Source organism: Triticum dicoccoides, chromosome 5A (assembly GCF_002162155.2).
Source record: "Triticum dicoccoides isolate Atlit2015 ecotype Zavitan chromosome 5A, WEW_v2.0, whole genome shotgun sequence".
NCBI lineage: Eukaryota > Viridiplantae > Streptophyta > Magnoliopsida > Poales > Poaceae > Triticum > Triticum dicoccoides.
The window spans coordinates 8,982,330-9,008,964 of NC_041388.1; the positions used below are offsets into that span (position 1 = coordinate 8,982,330).

Sequence of the window (26,635 nt, forward strand, 5' to 3'; positions counted from 1 at the left end):
CGAAAAGAGCTATAATGTATCCGCTATACTTGTGGGTCATCACATGTCAAAGCCAAATACAACAAACAGAAAGGCCATGGCCTCAGTTACCATACATGTATGTTAGGTCATCTGAAATGACAGAAACGCTAGAGTCTTTTGGAAGAAAATGCCGCCGCCATACTACATTCTAAAAATCGTCCAGGAGGAGGCCAAGACATGGGTCACCGCGGGGGCTAGGCATCTAAGCATCATAATGTTGTGAGAGTAATTCGTTTGTACCTTATGTTGATGGGCTATGTTGTAAAGCCAGTTCTTATGTACTCTAAACTCTCCTTCTTAATTAATGAATGAGGGAAGTCTTTTGCCTCTGTTTCAAAAAATACTTCATTGACCAAAGAGATACTCAGTACCAAGGTAAATTGCCCACTAAGCAGGCATAAAAAGGAAAAGATAGGAAAGAAATTAAATAACGCATATTTCTACGCAACCGCTTCCTTCCCCTCGAAACTGAGGGCCTTATGACCATGGGGTGCGGTGGATCCGAGCCCTTGCCGATGGGAGGACTCTGTTTTAAGATGTGTGATACGTCTCCAATGTATCTATAATTTTTTATTGTTTCATGCTATTATAGTATCAATCTTGGATGTTTTATATGCAATTATATATAATTTTTTGGGACTAACCTATTAACCTAGTGCCAAGTGCTAGTTACTATTTTTTGCTCGTTTTTGGCTTTTCAGAAAATCTGTACCAAGCGGAATCCAAATGCTACGAAATTTTTGATGGTTTTTTTTTACCAGAAGGGGCCCTAGAAGGTTCTGGAGAAGATCTGAAGCTTCACGAGGGAGCGACAAGCTCGGGAGGTGCTTTGTAATGGGTTCAATCTTGCGGTGCTCAAACCCAGTGATAGAAGGGGATCTGACACATATTTGTATTGTTGGCATTAAGGGAAAAAGGGCGGGGTTTATTCATATTGGTTGGATTTACTTTGTCTACATCATGTCATCTTGCTTAAGGCGTTACTTCGTTTTTTATGAAGTTAATACTCTAAATACATGCTGGATAGCGGTCGATGTGTGGAGTAATAGTAGTAGATGCAGGCAGGAGTCGGACTACTTGTCTCGGACGTGATACCTATATACATGATCATTACCTTGGATATCGTCATAACTATGCGCTTTTCTATCAATTGCCCCAACTGTAATTTTGTTTACCCACTGTATGCTTTTTGTTCGAGAGAGAAGTCTCTACTGAAAACTATGGCTCTCGGGTCTACCTTTATCATATATTAAATCCAAAAATACATTGCTGTAAATTATTTACCGTTCTTTTATTTTGTGTTTTTGTTTATCTATCTACTATTATCAGACTTGATCCTTGCAATTAACCACCGAGGGGATTAACAACCCACTTGATCGGGTTGGGTGCAAGTATTTGTTCTTTTGTGTGTAGGTGTTGTTCACGAGGTCTTGCGTGGTTCTTCTAATGGATTGATAACATTGGTTTTTAACTGAGTGAAATACTTATCTCTATTGTACTGCATCATCATCTCCTCTTGGAGAAAATCCCAACGCAGCTCACAAGTAGCAATGTGTCTTCAAGATTTGTTAGGGTTTGTGTCCTGCTCAAGAAAGCAAGATGACGACAACTCCCTGAAGATGGAATAAGGTTCTCCCCGTCTAGCCCCCATTCCGGTGGTGCGTCTAGTGTCATCAGTGGGCGTGTGGGGGCGTGTCTTCGGCGGATCTGTCTTTGGTGGATTTGCTCAGATCTATTCATCGTTCCTCTACGTTCGTGTGTCTTCGGGTTGGATCATTCCGATTTACACTACTCTTCATCGGCGGCGGTTGTTGTTCTTGTGCGTTGATTCTGTGGGGCCTTAGTACGACAACTTCCTGACTGTCTACTACAGCAAGTTTTGCCAGGCTCCGGTGAGGGAGGGGTGATGACGGCAGCGTGCCTTTGGCTCACTTCAGTGCTTGTAGTCGTCGCTAGGTGGTTTACGGATTTGGATGTAACTTTCATTATTTTTTGTGTTCGTTGTACTGTCATGATTGAATATGAATAGATTAGATGTTTTTTCATAAAAAAGGAAAGGATAAAGGCCACCGAACTAAGGAGGCAAATGATGTTGATTACTGGTATTTTTAGGGGTTAACATAGCAACAACGTTATCTATTCATTAAAATGAAATAATACAAAGTTTTTATGGGGATAGTCATTTTTAAAGGACCATCTTCTTAGACTGGTTTTTTCAAAGAGTTCATCTCTTATACATATAAGAACTAGTTTTCAGATAATGTCCAGATTAAACTACAACCATGATATAGTTCATCTTTGAAAGCATTCTAACTGCAGTCCCTTAAACACACACATGTGAGCAATACGTCATGACCATGCCAAATTTCGTCTAATCTCTTGTGTCATTATTAGTGTTGTAACCTAATATATATCTAGTTTCTTTCGATTACCAATATAGATACAAAGTATATTCTATTGCAAAGATAATCAACACAACTTCCTTAATCATGGAAGGCATAAGTATATTCAAGAAAATAATAATTCCTTTCCACAAAAATGCATGTATGATTCCACAAATCAGGTATTCTCTAAACAGTTAAAGTAATTCTAAATATTAATGATCACAAGCAATTTAAATATGGTTTGTAGAACACATAACTCAACAATCACACTCCATGAAAGACAAGGCCCGCCACCTGGCATAAGCTAGTCGCGCACCATTTGGTGATCAATCAAACTTGCAAGGTCAAGCAAAAGGTACCAACTTAATAGATCAATTCGTGCATTCTCAATCCTATTACATAAGTAAAAGTTCTGAAATGCAGACCGGAGTCCTAATTGCTTGAGAATGCACGAATAGGGGCAATTCCTATTCCGTGCATCACACGCCAATTACAGTACAAACTGTAAACCGGCGCACACCTGTCGCTCTGCCCCTCGGCCGCCCATATACCCTCTCTTTAACCTCTCTTAAAATCAAAAATGGTGCAATCGCCGGGTTTGAACTCACAAGCTCTGTTTTCTAAGTGTACTACAGCAACCACTAGGCTATCTTACCCTCTTATGTAAATTTGAATTTTTTTTTCTCTTCTATTTCTTTCTTCGATTCACATGGTTTTTTTTTGGGTTCGCGGTTCATTTTATGGATATTTTTTATTTGGGTTTTCTTTAATAAGAGGATTAGTTTTCAAATTTGTAAACTTTTTTCAAAATCAATAAATATTTATTCAAGTTCGTTAAAATTTTTCTGAATTTCAGATTTTTTTTTCAAATTGGATGAATTATTTTGAAAATTCATGAACTTTCCTAGCTTTTTGTGAACTTTTTTCAAATCGATGAAAAAATTCTATTGGCCGATATTTTTGAAAACTAATGATTTTTTAGAATCATAAATTTATGAACTTTTTCCAAAAATTCGTAAACTTTTTTCAAAACCAACGAATATTTTTTTTAAATCATACTTTTAAAAAAATCAGAAACGTTTTTCAAAACCGACGAATATTTTTCAAAATCAATGAAATTTCTTTCAAAATTTATGAAATATTTACAAACCCAATGAACCTTTTCAAAATCTTGAAATTTTTACAATGTTGTGAACTTTTTTCAAATTGATGAACTTTTTTTGAAATTTGTGATTTTTTTCAAAATCGATGAACTTCTTTTCAAAATTGAGAACCTTTTTTCAAACTCACTATAACTTTTCAAAATCGATGAACTTTTTTGAAACTCGCTATAATTTGTTTAATTATTGTGCTTTTGCTTAAGTTAGTGAACTTTTTGAATTTTAATAAAAAAATTTGAATATGCGAGTTTGATTCAAATAGCGTGGCTACAAATGTTATTAAAGCATGCGCGTTACACTCAAGTCACTAGCAAAGATGGTACGGTGGTAGCCAACCTCTTTCGGGAAAGTTGTGACCTTAATTTGATTCCCCATGACAACCAGTTTTCTATGGGTTTTCGCGCTACAATACTTCGGTGCGATGAGCGTTCATGGACCGGCCCACTAGGTGTTGTGTGTAGGGCCAGTTCGCTTTCGCGACGCTTAAATAGGAGGTCCCCGAATAGGATTGGCGTCAGCAAGATTCCAACACATAGGCCGGGCAGAGGACCATAACAGAGCGTTGCACGCGCACATGGACGGTCCACTAAAATAGCACCCGTTAGTGTCCTTTTTTAAATACCATGCTCATCTTGCTCAAAATAAAAAAACCTGCGCGTGTCCTAAACTACAACTTATATATATATACTTCCTCCTTTCCGGTTTATAGGGCTCAATTCAAAAATCTTATCAACCAAGTTAGGTGGTGAGTGGTGGAATACTTTTTGTAGTTTGCAAAAGCACCCAAAAATCTTACCAATGCATTAATTGCAATGCATGCATGCATAAAGTACATGCATTGATCAATCTTTTCTTAGGCTGGTCACAATGGGGAGGAACTTAGGAGTAACATCACACACTCCAATACAACTTTACTTATGTGGCACATATTTAATGAAGAAAGAGGTGCTTGTGGTAACTAACTAAGTTACCGGAACATCACACACTCCAAGAAACAATGAGTCTATAACCTAATAAATATATCGTTGCATGACACTACATAAATGTTCCTACCCACTATGGAGGTAGTAACATAGTCTAGGGAAGTGTGTAAGTTACTAGCTTATGTTCTTGCCCATTGTGACCAGCCTCAATACTTGCATGGAATAATTTAATGCACCTTGGAAGCTGAACTTATGATGGGAATCAACCAAATTGAGTGTTAAAAATGGAAAAACTAAAATTTTGAGATAAGCCCTATAAACCGGAAAGAAGGTTGTAGGGCCATAAGGATAACTACAACTTTATTCTCCTAGCTTAGAGGAGATTTAATGCCTTTGTTGCCCACAATTACCTTTATTGCCAGGTTTAGTTCCCTTGTTTCAAGGCCATAATAAATAAGCACCATCCCACGAGTCTGTGTAGATTAGCAGGTATGCAACCCACAGTCACGTCATTCAAATTAGTACCCCCTCCGTTCGGGTTTATTAGACCCCTTATATTTTAGGTCCAACTTTAACCATCTATTTGACTAAAAAAATATAAAGGATATGCTATAAAAACTAGATTGATGGATTTGTATTTCAAAGAGGTTTTCCATGGTATAATTATTATGAAATACTATAATTCACATTTTATAAGTTCAAATTCATGGGCAAAATTTGATGCAAAATAAAAGGGGGCCTAATAAACCCGGAGCGCTCCTTCCTTTGCTTGGCGCCGATGTTGTCATGCCCCTCTTGAAATTAGCATAATGCCCCCTTTTTTCGTTTATTTGGTCTCTCTTCAAAGTGCGGGCAAAGACACAATTTACAGACTTTATTTTTGGGGTGGCTTGCTTATTTTCTAGGCAATTCATGGAGATATAAAAATGGGTGAAATTTGGCACAAATAGCGAGGTGAGACTAGTAAATTTGGAAACGACCTTGTTTTTGGCACAAATCATAGGCTATGTGAGTTGGTTGGTACTATCGGGTTAAAGTTGAGGTCTGGAGTTCGAATCTTTCACAAGTATACATATTTTTCGCTGCTTGCCGTTGGCAGAAGAAATAGCAAGGGCGGCCCAGTTCGACCCAAGTGAGGAAGATGAACGTGTACCCACCCGTGGACAGACAAACTTCAGGAACGATCCGTTTTTCTAGATTGTGGGTTAATTCTTAAAAAGTATAGGGACTTTCAGCAAAAAAAATATGACGGACCAAGAATACTTATTCTCTTTAATAGTAGGTATAGATATGTGCTCTAAGGTATTGATTCAGAAAAAATATAAGGGCCTCTTTGATTCGTAGAATTTTGAAAACATAGGAATAGGAAAGTATAGGGTTGAAGTGACATGCCCACTTGAATCTTATAAGATTAGCAATGAGTTTTGATGCCACAGGAAAAACAAAGAAATTGTAAAAAGAGGTTGGAGTGGATATTAGATTTCGTATGAAATGTAATACAAAAAATTCTAAAATTCCTATGGGATCCAGTCTTATGATTCAAATGGCCAACATAGGAAAAAATCCTAAGAACCTCAATCCTCTAAAAATCCTATAAAATTCCTTTGAATTAAAGGAGCCTTAAGGTATCAGAAATAAGAATGGTTATAAGAAACAACTACCCACTCGATCATTCATCCTTTTGTTCTCGTGACACATAAAAAAATTGTATTCCTCTATTCCGCTCCAGTGAGTATGAGCTATACATAAGCAGACCAAAATCAATTTCGTAAAAGGCCTAGCTAGTACCCGAAGATCTTGGAGGAAAGGCTGAGCAGCTGCGGCAAAGCGGCGGGGGCGAACTTCCTCGCAAAGAGGAAGCACACCTCGACCGGCTGCCCGTTGTACATGCACCTCTCAGCATTCCCCTTCTTCCCCACCAGCATCCCCAGGAAGTCCTCAGTCACGTCGGCAGCGCCGAAGGTGGCCGGGTGCGCGCCGCCGCGGGACCAATCGACCAAGGTGATGCTCCGGTTGGCGATGCACTCCGGAGCCTCGATGGAGAGAACGGTCGGAAGGTAGTGCTCGTCCACATAGCATGGCGCTCGGCACTCAGTCCGAAACCGCGGGTAGTAACGCTCGTCGGCGATCACAAACACGGCGAGGCGCCGGTCCATCTCGAACCATTGCGCGCCCTTGCGCCACTGGGAGACAGTCACGTCCGGGGCCAGCCCGGCGTGGTACCGGCCCCGGCCGTGCGGGCTCGGGTCGTCAAAGGCGCCGACGAAGCTGTGCCGAGAGCTGGTCAAGTAGGCATGCACCACCGGGAGCGGGTAGAGCGGGATGCAGGACTCGGAGACGAGCACGAAGCGCTCGTTGTTGAAGTCGAGGAGCGCGTTCGCCAGCAGCCGCCGCTCCGCGTCCACGACATTCACGTTGCCCCACCGTGTCGGCTGCAACAATGTTCCAAAAATGAATTACATTTCAGCACTTGTGAAATAAGAAATGGGAATGCATATATTGTGGAAAAGTCAATTGAGATACAGTGCAGATCATAGTGGTGGTAAGAATTCTAGCTATACTAGTACCAGTATCAAAATTCAGAACACACGTTGTAGAAAGTCAAGTGAAAAAAATTCATGAAGGAAGAAGATTCGAAGATTTTTGGCCATGGCATCTTTGATTGATAAGAGAAGACTTTTGAGTAGTACCCCTCCATGATGCCATGCCGTGGCATGATGGTCGTCACTTTCAGCGTCTCTTTCTCCTCTCGTGATCGTGTCACACTCGGCGGCACTTGTCATTTGTCTAGGTGTCGTTGAAACCAGAGAGGCCACGTCGCAGGCGCATCTCGTGATCCGGCCCGTCCGATCCTGATCGGACGGTGGCCGGAAGAACATTCCAAACGACCGACGGAGAAAGAAGCGAAATTTAATGGCAACTGCCGGAAAGGAAGGTGCCGTGGAGCGGCGGGCGTACCTTGCTGGGCACCTGCCGGCGGTGGAACGGCGACGACGGCGGGAAGTCGAGGCGGTAGCCCGGCGTGGTGTGCACGTACACGGAGAAGAGCTCCCTCCCTCCTTTCGCGGCGCCGGTGCCGGTGGTGCCGTTGAAGAACCGCTCCCACAGCGGCGCCAGCGGCAGCGGGCCGCGGGTGAGGAACAAGAAGGCCACCTTGGGCGTCGTCCCCCGCCGTCCGGGCGGCCGCCGGCGCTGCGCGCGGGGCTCGAACGACGCCGCCCAGAGCAGCTCCTCCTCGCTCATGTTGTGCCACGCGCTGCTCGCCGGCGGCCGCGCCCACCACCGCTCCGCCGCCCCGCCCTGCTGGTCCCCGTCTTTCTGGTCGCAGGCCGGCGTCGGGAGCAGGGCGTCCGGCACGGCGAGCCGCGGGAGGCGGTAGTAGGAGGAGGCCCCGCCGAAGAACATGAGCAGGGCCGCGGCCAGGAAGCCCGTGGCGAGCACCGCGGAGAGGAGCACCGGCCTGAGGAGCTTCGGCGGGAAGCTCCTCGGCGCGGCCCTCGCCGGCGCCACGTACCCGTCCTTGCCGTCCACCACCGCGACCGCCGCCACTCCTCCTCCTCCTCCCGGCATGCCCCCCTGATAGAGAAACCAAACCAAAAACGCAGAGATATTTTAGGTTACTACTTCCGATGAATCAAATCAAATCAAATCTCAGCGGTTTCCGATATTTCTCGTGGGCGGAGGAAGAAAGGAAGGAAGGGAAGAGGCGGCGACGGCGAGGGTTCTGAGGGGAATGTTTTGTAACTGTAACCGGCCAAGGAGGGTGAGGAGGAGGGGGGATTTGATGCCTTCCTTGAGGGGCACGCGGGAAACGAAACGCATAAAGAAGATGAATTCGCTGCAATCAATCTTTTACTGTCACCCATCCAAGAGCAGAAGAGCGCCAAATCGCCAGGAATAAAATAAGCAAGAAGGAATGTCAAAAATACTAGTTATACACTTCCTAAGTACATACTCCCTCCGTCCGGAAATACTTGTCATCAAAATGGATAAAAAGGAGTGTATCTAGAACTAGTTATGAGGCTGCTGCTGATGGAGGTTTCAATCTCCGGGAATTAATTGAGATGGAGAAGGATGAGTTCGGGACCTTTGGATGATGGGCGCTGGCTATGGAGGAGGCGGAGGAGCTTCGGGTTGCAGCAGGCAGCTGAGGCAGAGGTGGTGTCGTCTTGTCCGAAACAATCAAGCAGAAGCAACAAACAAACTGATTAACTGACGCAGGTGGTGTGCTTTGTGTTGTGTTGGTAAGATCCTCCTACCCTATCCTATCCACCTCTCCGATGTGCTAAAAGAAACTGGAAAATTGGAGGGAGGAGGAGAGAAGAGGGTAGTAGCAGAGAGCCATGGAGCATCATCCTGTTGGCGGTTTCCCTTTCCAACGGGGTTTTTTCATGCTGCCCCCTTCGAACATTAGCTTTTACCATTCGGGTCCTGTTTTTTTGTTTTTCCGTTTCTTGGCGACAAACAGACGTTCAGACGACTGGTATAAGACGTGGTTTTGGCTCAAGGCTTTTGCTAACCCATGATTTGGCCAGCATTGCCAAAAACATGTGGTACTAAAATTACGAAAATGTTGGTGTATGTTCCGTAATCGATTTTCGTCGTCATAGCCAAATAAAATAAAATTGATAGGGTATGTTCTGGGCACGGTCGCGGTTGATTGAGCAGTCCTCTTCTTCATCACTTCTTCGGATGAAACATAGTGTCGTTGCCATCGCTACTTGGTCCATAATGAGAGAAGTAACAAAATTGTTGCTGCTCCAGCAACGGATGGATGGGATCCAGGAGACTCATATTTGTTGTGTTGCCGCTTTCACCGTCATGTATAGCAACGTAATGTCGCACGTAAAATTCTAAAGATCGGAGTTGCGAGGAATTAGAACAAAATACACCTTACATTGTGGAATGTTATCAAAAAACAAAATGCACCTTATGTAAAGAAACGGAGGAAGTATATCACAACCAGCACACAGATGTACATTCCCCTAAGCTAGCCTTCGGGCACTAAAACAACCAACCAAAGTGGGAGACATAAACACCGAAAGAAGCCTAGCGGCAGCACACCCACGAAAACTATGTGTCCGGTGCTCGAGGGTTTGTGATATGTTTAGGCGGGAAATACTAGTAATACTTACTACTAACTCCGTCTGGATTTATTAGGACCCTAGTACTCTCTTCGGTCCTTTTCACTCTACGTATTAGTTTTTTGTCAGATCGAACTTTGCAAAGCTTGACCAAATTTATATTAAAAAATATCAGCATCTATAATACCAAATATATATACACTATGAAACTACATTTCCTAATGAATCTAACAACATTGATTTGGTATCGTGAATGTTGATACTTTTTTCTGTAAGTTTTACCAAAGTAGAGATATCTTGATTTCGAACAAAACTTATACGCAGACTAAAAAGGACCAGAGGGAGTATTTTGAACCAGACTTTGACCATTTTTTTTTTCTTTTGCGATGAAGACTTTGTCCATCCATATGACTAATAAAATACTCCCTCCGTCTCAAAATATAAGAACGTTTTTTACACTATACTAGTGTCAAAAACGTTCTTATATTTTGGGACAGAGGGAGTATATGCTATAAAAGGTACATTATTAGATTTGTATTTGAAAGAGCTTTCCGGCGGTATAATTTTTGTGACATGTACATTACATTATTAGAATATTAGTTATTAAATTTGTTGGTCAAATTTTAGCCCAAAATAAGAGGGCGCTTAATAAACCCGGACAGAGAAGGAGTGGTAGCAGCCTGTGATTTGAAGAAAGACTGGGGACTCCGGACGCAAAACAACGGCCGTGATGCTTCAGTTTATCTTCTTGGGCTTCCGTTACCACCAGTTGGATGAGTCGTCGCTCCGTGCGTTGCTCCCTGCAAAGGCGGGGGGGAGTGGGACCCATGTGCAGAATGACATGTCGGCCGACAGAGATAGAGAGTTCACGTGTGTTTTTATTTATATGAGAAAAATATTGGTCGACGAACGCGTGGACAGCAAGTGCAACAAAAGATTTATGCATGCATCCCATACTTTTCCAGTGCCATGTACAGTAAAATGGATCGATGCTCAATGAACAGGTCGCCAAAGTGGTGCGTACGTACATACGTAGGAGTACGTGCCAAAACGTGACCAGCATGTATCCATGTTCTGCAGCGTTTTGTTGACCGGCTGGCTGGCTGGCTGGTGTATACGGCCAGGTGCGTGCTGCTTGTAAAAAAGACAGAGTTTAGTGCTTCTAAATGGAAATTGCTTATTGTATATTTAAAAATTGCTCAATGTATTTATAAGGAATTCTCTTCCACATGTTATTAGAGCATGAGAAAATGAGTGGTTCCCGCACACTCTTCCTCCTCCGCCCGCCTTAAACCAAAAACAACAACAAAAAAATCCTAACCCTACCTCAATCGGACCGATGCGGCCCTTACCCCTCAAGGTAGTGTCGGACGAGGGAAGATGGGGGTCGTGCCTCGCCTGGGAGTCAGGGAAGATCGACTATCGCATGTGCCCTTGGTGGGAAGAGATATAACACATATGTTTTTGTTCTTCAATATACACGCTCGCAATCACTGCAAGTAAGTAAACTTACCGTGAAACGGACTTGAGTACTTGTTGTGTATGTTGGTAGTTTACCGGCGCATTCGTAGAAGACCTCGTTGTGGATATGTAGATAGGAACAAAAAGGTTAAGAGATTGACCGATCTAGACGGTGATGAGACACGTACGTTGGGTCGGATAAGCTAAGGTGGCCACACAACCGTCGATGGCAGCAACCTTGCATTGTAGGTCGGCAACATCGACCCAACTAGGACGGTGCACATGTTGATCCTTGGCCGATGCATTATGTTTGCAACAACCCAGGTACGGGGTTTTCAACCCCCGAAAAATCAATCAAGAGTTCATGATGTGATTTCTCCTTCCATTTGTTGTCCTTGTTTAGATGGTCTTCGTAATACTTTCTTGAAAAAGCGCCACCACCGAAAGTGAATATGTATCCACTTGTGATCTGTATCTCATTAACATCGTAAATCCAATATGAGTCACTATATCGTTCAAGTACTCTTCGATATCCTGTATAGTTAATCTCACAGCTCATGTTCCCCTTTGGATAGTGCATTACTCTCTCAAGTTGTTGTTGCACCGGAGTTTTTGATGCCCTCATATGTCCCGACACTTTCTTCGTTGACATGTGTTTCGGCCCATATGCGTATGTGCTAGATGTTCCTAGTATGTCGTGTACGATTTGGCATGCCAGTAATCCTATGATGATGCTAATTTGGATTGAGCTAGCTGAAAACTGACTAATCTCCGAACATGACGTGTAGCTACATCGCTAGAGAGCCACGAGACCACGGTTTTTCTACTTTTCCTAGCTTGGAATGATACACTTCAATTTCCCTTTTGTTCTATCATCTCATTGTTTTTAAACTTCGTTCGCAAATGGATTTTTTTTTTTGCCATAGTGCATCCATCAAAGAAAAAAAAGAAGCTGAAATGTTAGCACTATGTACTGGGCAAGTGGGCCGGACGTCCGTGTGGCAAGCATGTATTGTTTGCTAGTTGGGCCGCGAGTGCTAAGTATACTAGTCAAGGCGATCAAAACCGTGTGCTGAGTGGTGAGCTGACCCTCTCCTCCTCCTCCGTTCTTTTTCTTCTTGTGGACTGGAACGAGGTGGACTGCCGCCAACGACTTGGTTTGGTCAGAAAGATGCTTTGTTTGGCTAATTGGTTGACTTGGAAAAGGGGACCATGCACGTTCGGTTTGATGGAGAAAAAAGAAGATAGCGAGACGGGGATGACGGTCGACGGGCGCCCGATTCGTCGTCGAGCCGGCGGCGGCGGTGGCGAGGTGGGACGCCTCCGGGTGTAGAGTGCTCCTTCCGTAAAGAAAATATAAAAACATTTAGATCACTAAGATAGTAATCTAAACACTTTTATATTTGTTTATAGAGAGAGTACGAACGAAGGGGAGCTGCGGGTAGTCGGTGTTGGCGATCATGATGGTGAACCGAAAACAATCATATGAAGAAAACAGAATGATGTTCATGGTTTAACTAACTTATATAGTAGTATATAATTATTACTTACTACTGTACTAAGAAATTGGCATCAGCCCCGCAAGTCGCAGTCTCATCACAGGAGGGAGGACCGAGGACTGGGACAGAATTTACGTGCACATTCCGATTGAATCGCTCCTGTCGTTCATGCGTACAAGTTTGACTGGCTGACGTAATACGTGGTGGATTGAAACTCTTTATGAAGAAAGAAAATAAAAAACAAAAAAATAATAATAAAGTTTTATAGGGAAGAATGAAACCCTTTAAGAAGAAAGAAAATAAAAAACCAAAACAAATACAAAATAATGAAGTTTTCAATGGAAGAATGAAACCCTTTAAGCAATCAAAATACTAAAACTAAAACTAAAAGAAAACAATGAAGTTTTCTATGTAAGAATAAAACTCTTTAAGAAGAAAGAAAATATAAAAACAAAAACCAAAAGAGACTAATGTAGTTTTGGGAAAATGAAACCCTTTAAGAAGAAATAAAATTTAAAAATAACTTGCACTAAAGTATGCCATGAAATTGCACTTTACTAATATGCCAAAAATAAGTATATACAATGCAATTTTTGCTTCTACTATAATTTACACACATGGTGTATCATACCTGCGTGTATACTTACTTACAAACACACAAAAAAATCTAAGAAGAAATGAAGTATAGTGGCATTGGTACCACCCTTTAAGAAGAAAGGAATCCAAAAAAATAATGATACAATTTACACATGAATTACACTTTTTTAGTTATGTAAGAATAAACATATTGTAGTGAATTTTACATAAAAACAAAAATTTAAACAAGGAACGAATAAGTGGAATAGGTATCGTCCTTAAAAACATGAAATGAATGAAAAACTAAACATACCAAAACAAATAAAGCTCAATGACATTTGACCGAACACCTTCCGGACATGGAGTCCACCATGGACGTCGTCGATACGGGCGCGGAGGGTACTTGGCTGCGAACGGATCTTGGGTGCAGGATCTCTGACTGAACTTCCTCCATACTCGGGGGGCGAGAGTTACTGCTCCGCCGTCCCTCGAGGTAGCCAAGGAGGAGAAAGTAGACGTAGGAATTTTAGTTGACGCCCTGGTTGAAACCGTGAGAGCCGGAGTCGATGGGATGAACTTGTTGGAGGTGCTCCTCAATCCGCGGATCCAGCCGCTGCAGGAAAGGGTGCTCCTCATGTGGATGTACAGCTGGCAGAGTGATCCCACTCGAGTTCATCCCGAGGACCTAACCGAGAAGGCCGTAGAGGAGAAGATTAAGGCCATCATGAGTATCATATACTAGTATCATGCATATGATACTAGCGTATGACACTACCTCCTTAATGCATAGTAATATCATATATCAGTATCATGTAGTATTTTATTTATTGACATGCATTACACAAAATAGCATATCATTTATTATGATATGGTATCATGATATGATACCCCATCATCTCTTTCTTCATTTAATGCTATGACACCTCATCAAAATTGCCTAGTTAGTATGCATGATACTAGCAATGATACTACCATTACAACCAGGCTTACGACCAGGAGTCCCCGCCTGTTGATGTAAGTTTGCGTCTAAATCAGGCGAGTCAACGACCCTCTTGTGCTTGCTTGGATCTGATTTCCATGTGATTTCACTATGTATTGGGCCAGCGGGCCGGACGTCCGTGTGGCATGCTAGTGCTGGGCTGCTAGTGCTCAAGCATAACTAGCCCAGCCCGTTCATATCCTGTTGGCTGGTTTGAGTGAAACTGAAAGCGATCGAAACCGTGTGCTGAGTGCTGAGCTGACCCTCTCCTCCTCCATCTCCGTTCTTTTTCTTCTTGTGGACTGTAACGAGGTGGACTGCCGCCAACGACTTGGTTTGGTCAAAAAGACGCTTTGTTTGGCTAATTGGTTGACATGAGAAAGAGGATCATGCACGTTCGATTTGATGGGGAAGTATTATTACATATAAGTATACTCCTACTTGTAAAAAAAAAGAAGATAGCGAGCGGTACGATAGGCGCCGGATTCGTCGTCCAAAGGGCCGGTGGCTGAAGCGGCGAGGTGGGTCGCCTCCGGGTGTACAGTACTGCCAACGAATGTGTGGCGGCGAGCTGTAGCGGGGGATGGACTGCAGCGGTGACCAGTCGTACATCATTATGCTGAACCGAAAACACTCACTGAAGAAAACAGAATGACGTTCGTCGTTTAACTAATACTACTTTCTTTGTTTTTATTTATTCTGCATATTAGAATTGTTGAAATCAAATTTTATAAAGTTTGATCAAGTTTATAGAAAATAATATAAACATTTACAGTAACAAATTTATATGATGTGAATATATATGTAATGACGAATCCAATGTTATGAGTTTGGTGTGTATATGTTAATATATTTTTTCTACAAACTTGTTGAAAGTATATAAAGTTTGACTTTAGAAAAATCTAATATGCGAAGTAAATAAAAGCGGAGAGAGTAATAATTACTAGTAAAAATGTATAGTTAGGACATCTTCAAGGCGGACCCGCAATCCGCTCGCATCCGTGCGGACCACGAAGCCATCCAACGTGGGTCTGTATCGGACTGTGGAGTGGTCCAGACGTGATTTATTCCGCAAACCGGAGACAAAAGTGAGGGAGCTTTGCGGGAGTCCAGACACGTGAAACGTAGGATTTCAACATTCCCGGCCCACCCAAAACCCTTTCCGAACCCCGCGACTCCATCTTTATTTCTCTCCTTCCTTATTTCTCTCTTGCCTTCAATGCCGCTCCACCACCCCGGCCACCATGCCACACCACTGTGGAAACTATATGTCTCTGTCACCTCCGGCGCTCCAGCGGGGCTCCACTCCGCTTCTCCCCCGTCTCCGTTCAATCCCAGTCCTCCGAGCGCCCCGCCAGGTATCATCCACTATTGCAATTCTCACCATGACTGTTTTGCAGTTGTTCGTGGACCTACTAAACAATGAGATCTAGAAACCTTGTGGGAGGTGATGACATGTTGTGTGATCATGCACAACATAATCGTTGAGGAATGAGGGTGACGATGCTGCCACAACTCCCAACTTCTGGACCAGAATCCGGCTACATTTAAAAAAGTTTATTCAAATATATCAACAAATTCGGAATCAACCAACTCACGAGCAGCTGAAGAAAGATTTAATTGAGCATGAGTGGACGGTTAAATGAAAAAACAATGTCGGGATTTAATCTTTGAACTTTTTTAAATTTGAACTAGTGTTGCATGCGGTTATTTAAACGTATGTACCATTTGCATGCAGCTATTTGATCGTGCGGACTTGAAAAAATATATGAAAAAAGCCAGATGTATACAACTACAGTTGGATGTCGTCCTCACGCTTCCGTGTCGGTGGACTGATCCCTTAGCCCCACAAGTCCCAGTCACATCACAGCGTCGGAGGACCCAGGACCGTGAGAGAATTTACGTGCATATTCCGTTCCTCTGATTGAATCGCTTCCCGCCCGTCGTAAGTGCGTACAAGCTTGACCGACTGACCTACGTGGTGCTAGTGGCCCAGTGCACGCTCTCTTCTCTTGCTTGCTTGGACACGATCCTAGTCCTGGTCGCCATACTCAGCATAGCATGCACGACGTACGTACACGCGCACTGTCCTGGTCACCGGTCGTTTGTTTGCAGGTGGATGGAAAACGAGAGCTGGCTTCGTTGCAGATACTAGCTAGATAGATACGGAGTAGATAGGAACGAGAAGAGATCATTGGTCTTTTTGAATGGAGGAAAAAAAAAGAATGGACAAAGAAGAGATTGGTCTAGACGATACCACGATGATGCATGTGATGCCAGATAGGATCATAGTTTTAAATAGCTGTCTATAGCTTCGCTATAGCTGTTTGAGCATGTTGCCGCTAAATAATTTCATATACAATTTGCCGCTATAACCCAGTTATAGCTGTTTCTAAGGGTCACCGTTATATGCCATAGCCTGCTATTTAAAATATTGGATAGAATAGGCAGCCGTCGGTGGCAACAACCACCACCTCGTGTACGTCGCTCCAATTGAGCTAGATATATAGGTCCAGGTACGTGCGTGGTGTGCCCTCGTCGATGCGTCCAACAAGCAGCTGTAACGGAGATTTTCCTTTTTTTTTTTCATTTTGAATTTTGAATGCTTGGTTAATGCATGGCGGGCGACGTACACTGCATTTCTGCTGTTCAAGAAGATGCTTCGTTTGCTTAATCGGTTGACCCCATCGGAAAAGAATATCTATGTGATTGTATAAGACTGGTCATAGCGGCGAGTAACTTATATTAGTTTCATGCATATGACATTAGTTTAAGTTATTATCTTTATAATGCAAAGTAACATAATAGTATATCATAGATGGCTTCACTTATTAGTTGTAGACTTATCCTTTCTCGAGAAGCGCTATATTACAGTAACATATTATGTTACTCTAAACACCTCTTTTTTTTATTACTTTTTGGAGTGCCTTATATTACTATCTAAGTTACTCTCACTATGACTAAGACTATCCACAGTGGGAGTAACATAAGTGATAACATCACACATCTCTAAACAAAACAGATGATGTGACGGGTAACTAATGAGGAAAGAGAGGTATGTGATAGCATAGCTAGTTGTTGTAACATCAACAAACTAAGACAAGATGAGTCTATAATCTAATAAATAAAGTGTTGCATGATACCACACATATATTACTCCTCACTATATATAGAGGTAGTAATATAGACTAGTAACATATGCACGTTATTAGTCTAAGTTACTATCCATTATGACTAGTCTAAGCCGAGTGCAATTGCCATCACATCACTGGGCGGTGGAGGACTCAAGACTCGAGAGAATGAATGGATTCTTCCGTTCTCGCGTATAAGTTTGACTGGCCAATGCTTTCTTGCTTTGCTTGGACAAGGCCCTGGTCCTAGTCCTAGTTCTGGTGGTTTTCCTCTCCTACCGCCAAAACATGCACACCAGTTAAAAATGGCGCGAAACGAACTTGCCCTCGGCTATGGCACCGATCGCAAGAGGCATGCACCGGCGGTGCTGACGTCGTAAAAATTCGTGAAATGAACTGTAGTAAAATAAAATACTACTGTATTAGTACGTACGTGCGTGCGACGGGACAACAGGCCGCTACACGCCAGTTTTTTTTTTGTTTTTTTTTGTTTTTGTTGTTGCGGGGACGCTACACGCCAGTTATCCTTCTTCTCTTGCGGAATGCCAACTAGTTGGGACAGCATCAAGGGATGAGATCGATCGAGACTCAGGCTGAATATATATATGCTTATGTATCTTATATGGATCCCTAAATCTCATCGAGGAATACATTTTATGTGTGGATGAAGAACAAAGTAGGGTCGCTGTTATTTGTATGGACGTGCCGGTTCCTCGCTGCGGATAGATAGATAGATACAAACAAAAAGATCGATCTACATGAGGATGACGCACGTAGCAAGCCGGATAAGCAGGCAGCCGTCGATGGCAACAACCAACCTTGCATTGTACTCCCTCTGTGGAGTTTAGTGCCGCAGTGTGGTGAGTATATATTTTAAAAAGTTAAACCTTGAATCATAGGGTATTTATTCCAAAGGTTATAGAATTACAATCTTCAGCGACTAGCTCACTGACACACGGAGGGGGGTGGATTAGCCAGCACGCAGTGCTATCCCCATTCCGTCCAAATGTCGTTAAACAATGTCCAACTCTATTCTGAAAGCGAAAAAAAATTATTGGAACAACTACCCTATCATTTATCGAACGTTTAATCTCAGTAATCAAATGACCATATGCCGATCTGTCCAGGGAATCATCCGCGAGCGCTTTAAGAGCAACTGTGCAATCGGACTGAAGTTGTATCAGTAAGTTTGATCTTTCAAGTGCCAAGGAGAGCCCTTCCATCATTGCTTGGATTTCAGTTCATTGCAATGAAAGAGTCTTCTATATGTTTGCGGGAGTAGCAGCCTCAGACGCCAGATTATTCGTCACCACATCCAGGACCATCGAAGATTTTCCTTTAATAATTTCTTCTACGCTGGATGAAATTTGGCAATACGAATTATAGTAGCTACTCACAAAAGAGCATGACATATCCACACTCGGTATAGATTTGCCATGTGAAACTTTGATCAAGATTGTAGAAAAAGAATATACACATCTAGAATACCAAATACATATCATTAAATACATCACAAGGCGCACTTTCATATTGTAAAAATTTAATACTATAGATATAAATAGATTTCCCTCTAAACTTGGTGAAACTTTGTAAAGTTTAACTTTCCAGAAAATCTATATGCGCTACATTATGAAATGGAGGGAGTGGATCAGTGGCATCGAGCTCATGAAGGGCATCTACGGCTGTTTTAAGCCCTCAGTCCTCATTTATGCGTGCATGCAGTCATGTCTTTCACTTGTCCCAAATTATCCGGTCACATGCATATGATTGATGGACCGGACATGTCCGCAAGCCCCCATATATCCTCCCGAATATGGGCTGGATATGAGGATTTGCAGACAGACCGGCATATGGGGACAAAGTAGGAGGGGGTCAATTGGATCACCTTTTTTCTTTTCTCTCATGTTCGGGCAGAGACCGGGCTATCTGCCTGGACATATAAGCAAGATGAGTGGTCCAACGGTAGAAGCTCTAAGCTAGCAAGGGAAATAGTAATAGTAACATGTTTGATTTGATATAAACCAAGGCATGTCTGATAATAGTACTTCATTTCTTTGAAAAGGGTATGAAACCATATATTAAATAGCAAAAATCCTTTTTAAAAGCACTCTTATATAATATTAGCAAAATCTTCTTCCTCCTACCTTCATTGTCTGTGTGTCATGAGGAAAGCTCGTTGCCGTCTCTGGTCATTCGACTCAGCCGACTAAGTGGAGCAAACTTATTTAAACTCATGTAGAAATAGGAAGTCATCGACGTAACCCAAAGAAATCATACAAAAAACATAGACTAGAAGATGCCAACGGCCATGGTCCATGTAGCAACTTGCTGCCCAAATAAGAAAACATCGAAGAGGGCATGTAGAACGCCGTAGGCTCTATCAGATGGAGCCATGGAACACAAATTTCACATGCTCTCTGATGAGCAGCGGTGATGACCAATCTTCGTTGATCAGAACTGGACTGGAAGAACCAAGAAGCAAAGCCACATTATCCTCTCCACGGGAGGGTGTTGGGGAACGTAGCAATAATTCAAAATTTTCCTACGTGTCACCAAGATCAATCTAGGAGATGCTAGCAACGAGAGAGAGGGAGTGCATCTTCATACCCTTGAAGATCGCTAAGCGGAAGCGTTACAAGAACGCGGTTGATGGAGTCGTACTAGCAGCGATTCAAATCGCAGAAGATCCGATCTAGCGCCGAACGGACGGCGCCTCCGCGTTCAACACACGTACAGCCCGGGGACGTCTCCTCCTTCTTGATCCAGCAAGGGGAGAGGAGAAGTTGAAGGAGAACTCCAGCAGCACGACGGCGTGGTGGTGGAGCTTGTGGTATTCCTGCAGGGCTTCGCCAAGCTCAACGGAGCAGAATGAAGAGTTGGAGGAGGGAGGGGCTGCGCCAGGGCTGGGGGTGCAGCTGCCCTCTCTCTCCCTCACTATATATAGGGGGAAGCGGGATGGAGGAGGCGCCCTAGGGTTCCCTGGGGGAGGGGCAGTGGCCACAGGGGAAACCCTAGATGGGTGGTATCCCATTTTATAGATACAATGCAAGGTAGTATCCCATTTTATAGTTCTGTTCTTTGATAGTGTAGTGCACGCCAGATCATCACCATCACAAATTCACTTGAACAACGGAGATCGCCTAGTACACTGATGTCATTGTGAAAACCAGACATGCCAAATAAAGCATGTCAAATCTGCAAGTCCTTTGATGCCTTTGCTTCAAATATGATGGTGGCATCTCTTGTGTGACCTTAATTAGTACAACATGTGCAAACCTTTGGAACAATTCTTCCATTGACAATGCATGCAATCAACTAAATCAAGCATACCTGGAAAATCTCTTGCTGCTCCAATCGCCATCAACCTTTTTGTGTCTTCGACAATTGGTTCTCTCAGGTACTTCACTCCAAACACATTTACCATGGCGTTGAAAATTTGGACCGTGACCCAAAGACATGTGCTCTCCCTCACGCGGACTATCTCACCAACGGCATCCGCGACAGTACCTAATGCAAGCATCCTCATAGCATTCATGCATTTATGCAAAAGGAGAATGATAGTTGTCTGCAACAATCCTTTTTGAGACTGAAGTAGGGATCATGTGCCTCCACGCCATTCACCATGCGGAACAACAAGGTTTGCTCACCCAGAAGCGACGTCAAAAAAATCCACCATGAAGAGATCCTATCCCGGTGTATAATTCCCCTCCCCTTTATCGATTCCTTGAAGTTTATAACATGCTCCACTGTTTCCTTCTCCATTTCCTTTTGGATGCTCATCATCATCATGAACTCAACATATTCGTCTTCTGAATCCGACAAATCAAGGAACTCTTTTTAAATGAATTTATCCAGCTACTTGCTCTGGAACTCCTCATCAAACGAATCCATATTTTGTCCACAAAAGAACCAAACAACAGCTCAGACATTTTCTAGAACATAGAGAGGGCAAGCTGTATGACTGAAGGAGCAGTATGAACCACAACGGCGGGGATGGAGGGGAAGGGTTTTGTGCTGCTGGTGGTGATATTGTGGGGTCGGGGCGGCGGCGATGCTAAGGTGGCTGCAAAACTAGGGGACAACCGTGCGAACGAGGCGGAAAAGAGGATAGGAAGAGCGCATACCAAGCTAGGCCAGGAACGATTTAGATTGATTTTGATGGTGCGTTATGCCAGGTCCGACGTGATGGGTGCGTTCTAGCGTGTCCGGGCCTCCACATACCGACCCAGATATGGGCTGAAATTTTTTTTGGTGGGGAGGGGATGCCGGACAGCCGGATGTATAGGGCCGGTTTAAAGAGGCCAGTTGGATGACGATTTCATGGTCGGTCATTGACCTGACCGCCACGTATACAGAGATGATACAATGGGTCCGATCGTAGATGCTCTAACTTGGTACCGTACATACTTATTTTTTATTTCTCTTTTGTGAAAGCCATACATACTTATTGTGTACGTTGGTAGTTTACTGTCCCATTCGTAGCGGTTCTCGTTGCGGATAGCTAGGTAGAACAAAATAGGAACAAGAAGGTTAAGAAATGGATCGATCTAGACGACGATGACGCACGTAGGACGGGCCGGATAAGCCAAGGGCGGCCAGCCAGCCAGCCGTCGATGGCAGCAACCCTGGATCGTAGGTCGGCGACGTCGATCCAAGCTAGGAAGGTGCAGGTGTTGCCACCCCGCCGATGCATCCAACAAGCAGCTGACGCAGACCCCAAGTCTCAAACAAATATATTCAAATAAACTCCACCGATAGATAGATATTTGCATTGCATGCATGGCTGGCTGGCCGCTGCTCGTGAATGGCAGGCGGGCGACGCGACTGACCGCCCGTCCCCATCCACGTGCTGCGTCGCCGGAGCCGCCACCCCGGCCACGCGGGCACCCCGCCTCCCGCTTGCTTCGGCCATCTTCTCTTCTAGAAGCCTCTCACGGTCTCACCCCCACCCCGTCGCGCACTCCCGCGCCCACGCGCGGACGACCGCTATATATACCTCCCACGCCTCCCCCCCTCATCTCCATGCTCCATAGTCTGCCCCGCTCTGTTCTCCTCTCCTCTGCTCTGCTTCTTCTTCCTGCAAGAGACTTGACCGATCGTTCAAGCAAGCGCCGAGGTTCGACTTGATCGCCCGAGCAGGGACGCCAATGGACCATCTGCTGCACCACGGGCACGAGATGAGGAGGCCGTCCGTGCCCGGCCACGAGGCGGCGCTGAGGTCCGTCCAGAAGCCGCCGGCCAAGCCGTGGCGCGCGGGCGGCGGCTTGACGCCGGCGCCGACGCCGCCCAAGGTGTACCGCGTGGAGCCCCGGGAGTTCCGCGACCTCGTGCAGAGGCTCACCGGCGCGCCCGCCGCGGCCATAGCCAGGCAGCACCAGCACGGCCAGCAGCTGCAGCGCGCGCCGACGCAGCCCGTGCCCGTGCGCCCCGGCGGTGTCGAGGACGCCGCCATGGCCGGGCAGATGTACGCGCCGTGGTGCTCGTTCCCGCTCATGGGCCCGCCGGCGTCCATGCACCCCGGCCTCGACGGCCACCATCTCATATAGGACATAGCTCATCCTCCCGGCCGCCGCCCTGCTGCCGCTGCTCTTGTATGTACATCCTTGCTTGGGACAGGCTAGGCGCGTGAACTGCAAAGTAGCGAGTAAAAAACTCTTTCAATCTTGCCTTAGCTTTAAGTGTAAACAAACATAATACGCGTTTTGCTCCCCTTGTAACTTAGCAGCTACACATGATGTAATTACCAAGGATGAAGGGAGAGTACGTTTGCGATGAACAAGTTCGCTAGTTTTTTCTTCTCCTTTTTCATTTTCTTTTCACGAATACAAAAAGTTTGTGTATTATTTCATCCATAAAAGGAGAGAAACAACAGTAACATACATGAGAGAAGGCAGGGGCACCACCCGGTATGAAAAAATCATAAAGGAGTGCAACACAGCACAAAACTCTCCTAGCTCGAACACCGGTCGGAAATGCAAAGAGATGAGATACATGACATATACAGTGCGTCACGACTCGGGACTCGGGCAGCCAGAATCCTAGCCGCCGCCGCCGCAAACTCCCTCCTTCTCTCCCTCCGCCGTCGCGGGGCTAAGCCTGGGGCCGACGGCGGTGGCGGGGGATCTCCTCTCTCGCGTGTCTCCGGGGTAGGACGGACCCCAAGGCTTGTGGTGGCGTGACCGATCTGAGATCTGCGGCGCAGCGGATGGCTGCAGGCGGCGGAAGGCCGGCCCGTCCTCGGACAGCGACGGCTTGGCGCGGCGAAGGCCAGGGCTGCGGGCACCGTGGATGGCCCTTCGGGCGGCGGCTGCGGTCGACGGCGGCCGGCTTGACTGCGATGGCGTGCATGCAGCCTTCAGATCGGCGACGGCGGCATGGAGGGCCTGGTGGTCTCGTCGGCGGCACCTTCGATCAGATCTGTTCTGACCGGTGCAGCCGGCGGTGGTGGTCATCTCTTTCGTCAGAGGTGGTCGGCCTGAGGCTGGGTGTCCGGATCTCGAGATCCGTCATTTGGCACCAGTTGCGAATCAGGAAGACGTAGTTGCCGCTAAAAACCGAGCCGACGGCGGGCGATGGCGTCGTTCCACGTCGTTACCTTGATGAAGGCATCTTCATGTGACTACCGTCGACCCACTCGTATTGCTCCGGGGGAAACCCTAGGATCTGGTGTTCCAGACCGAACGATGGCGGCACTGCGGTGTCGTTTCTCTTGGGAGCATCATTTTGTGGAGCAGCGCTGGAAGTCAGAGGCAGGAGGTGGAGTGGCTTCGTCTTGCACGGAGCTTCGGTGGAGATGTCAAGTCATGCCTGACCGACAGGTGCTACGCTTGGTCATGCCTGGTCGGCAGATGCTACGCACGACAGATCCTCCACGGGCTTCAAGCTGTGTCGGCTGGTGGTACTTGGCAGCATGGCGCCGAGGTGTATCAGTGGCGACCGCGGCGTGTTCAGCTGCTTGCGCGCAGGGAGGAGATGCCGTTGGGCGCCGTGGTGGCGTGGACGATAGCTGGACCGAGCAAGGTTGATGCATCAGTACAGTTCTGAAGATGGAGTGGTGGCAGTTGACGGCGGCGGCCTCTGAGAGCACGCCGGACCAGTGTGTGCCCCAGACCCGACAAGTGGCTAGATTGGGGTCTCAGGTCTTAGATGTTAGGCTTGGCTGTGATGTCTGTTTGGTATTAGGCCCAGGCTATCTGCGCCCCTTCATCAACTGGATAGGTGTAGCGACAGTTTGTTGCTTAGACAGCGGCTTTAGTCTTACTGTTGTATGACTTTATAAGGTCCTGTGAAAATAATTAATAAAATGGCCGTATCATCGTCCAGATGCAGAGGTCGGGGATCATCCTCCTTTTCTAAAAAAAAAAGAGTGCGTCACGACCAACCTGGAAACCTCCGTGGCCACGACTCTGAGACAGGCCGAATCAACACATCTTCCACATCAAGCGCCTAGAGAATCGTCAAGTGGGTTGCAGAAACAGACCGAAAGGAGAAGCCATGGAAGAAGCATCGTTAATGATATACATTGCATCCTGGATGCCCACGCCTTGAGGAGCAGCCCGAACTCGACATAGGTTGGGGAAACTTATTCATCTTGCGACGATGCGGCGCCTTTCGATTCAGGTGAGGAGGTTGTGGCCTTCTTCAAAGATGAATTTGGTTGGATGTGACATGTCGGGGTCCGTAGTATCTTGATGATGGCATTCTCCGATGGTGCCGGTCTTTCTTGCTCATCTTGAGCCGCCGTGTCCTTGTTCCCGATGCTTTGTTCACGGACGAGGAGCTCGACGTCTATGCCTTGATGCTTCATTGTGTGTCTTCTTTGTTCCTAGTGTGTGAGGCTAAGTTTGTTGCTTTCCAGCGCTTTGTATCTTACCGCTTTGTTCCCGGCGCAGCAAAATGACCATATACTTTCTTTATAAAAAAATATAAAAGCGTTTATATCACTATTTCTTTACGGAGGAATACTTATTAAGTCTGTTGACATTTTCTCAGCAAATAAGACACTCGGTCTTGTACAATGCAAGGCGCTTAAGCAAGACGCTTAGGGCAATAAATAAGTTCCTTGTTATGCGTCGGTGCTAAGAAAAACAACGAGTCAATTTTTATGGTGCGATAGTAGATGCAAGTTTTCGATCCCACACGACGATTTCTTCCTCGGAGCGCATATATGAAATTATGAATATGGGATTCAATGGTCTTCTAGTCAAGTCATCTCTTACAAAGTGAGTGTTGAAGAAGCGCTAGCCATGTACTCCCTTCATTGCTAAATATTTGTCTTTTTAGAGGCTTCAAATGATGACTACATACGGAGCAAAATGAGTGAATCTGCACTCTAAAAATGTCTATATACATTCGTATGTGGTGACCATTTGAAATGTCTAGGAAGACAAATACTCACTCCATTCCAAAATATAATGCGCCCACGCTTCCCGAGGCTCAATGTCTAGAAAGACAAATACTCACTTCATTCCAAAATATAGTGCGCCCACGCTTCCCGAGGTTCAACTTTGACCATAAATTTAATCAACGAGATCAACTGCGGCGGGAGAAAAAAATATATAATTAAAAACTTCTTTCGAATACGAATTCACTGATATAATTTTTGCTCCCGCCGCAATCGGTCTTGATAGTTAAATTTACGGTCAAAGTTGAAGCACGTGGATAGAGGAAGCACTACATTGTGGAATGGAGGGAGTATTTAAGAACGGAGGGAGTACTTAGTAGTAGCACGGAGCCGCAGTGTAGCCGTAGCTTGCCCGGCGCACACGCCGAGACTGGCCGGCGGCATTCCATTCTGGTCGACGTTGCTGACCGGCCGGTGCGCGTGATGGGTCAAGTCAAAGATGCTGGCCCGTCGCACACCCTCTTGATTTCTTTTGTCGCATGGAAAGTATTATTATACTTTTATTGCCTAGTTATTATAAAGCCGCCGGACCGGCCAAGGCCACATCGATACGCTCGCCGGCACGGCCAGGAATTTCCAGGCCGGTGCGTGTGTATGAATGTACCGTGGCATGATCGAGACGGCTGAGTACCGAGCCCGGTCACTGTCACGGTTTGACAAATCATCTAATATTCCCTAAGCTTTCCTTGACATCCTAGTATAGAGTTAGTTAACAATTTCATACTCCCTCCGTTTCGAAATATTTGTCTTTTTAGACATTTTAAATGGACTACAACATACAGATGTATTTAGATATATTTTAGAGTGTAAATTCATTCATTTTGCTTTGTATGTAGTCACTTATTTAAATCTGTAGAAAGACAAATATTTGAGAACAGAGGGAGTGATACGTATGGAGTTGATTATGTAGTAGCACTGTGTGTGTTTCTTGTCATTTCCTCTACCGTGAGCATTGTCATCTCTATATACAATCTTATAAATCTCAGTTGATGATGATAGTGTGTCTTACATTC

General features: G+C 45.0%; 2 protein-coding genes across 3 annotated transcripts; one reads left to right on the forward strand and one right to left on the reverse strand.

The window, feature by feature from the left end:
- Positions 1 to 6,043: 6,043 nt before the first annotated feature.
- Positions 6,044 to 8,803, reverse strand: LOC119298778 (glycosyltransferase BC10-like). Of its 2 annotated transcripts, XM_037576073.1 has the most exons (3): positions 8,576 to 8,803; positions 7,447 to 8,064; positions 6,044 to 6,920 (listed from the first exon to the last, which is right to left on the reverse strand). In XM_037576073.1, the coding sequence occupies exons 2-3, from the start codon at positions 8,056 to 8,058 to the stop codon at positions 6,270 to 6,272; spliced, it is 1,263 nt and encodes a 420-aa protein (XP_037431970.1). In that variant the 5' UTR covers positions 8,059 to 8,064; positions 8,576 to 8,803; the 3' UTR covers positions 6,044 to 6,269. The 2 variants fall into 2 exon arrangements, with proteins under 2 accessions (XP_037431970.1, XP_037431971.1); XM_037576074.1 differs by lacking the exon at positions 8,576 to 8,803 and having other exon boundaries at positions 7,447 to 8,567.
- Positions 8,804 to 22,260: 13,457 nt separating this feature from the next.
- On the forward strand, positions 22,261 to 23,017 carry LOC119296795. The gene has a single exon (XM_037574859.1). The coding sequence runs from the start codon at positions 22,366 to 22,368 to the stop codon at positions 22,762 to 22,764; it is 399 nt and encodes a 132-aa protein (XP_037430756.1). The 5' UTR covers positions 22,261 to 22,365; the 3' UTR covers positions 22,765 to 23,017.
- The last annotated feature ends 3,618 nt before the right edge of the window (positions 23,018 to 26,635 follow it).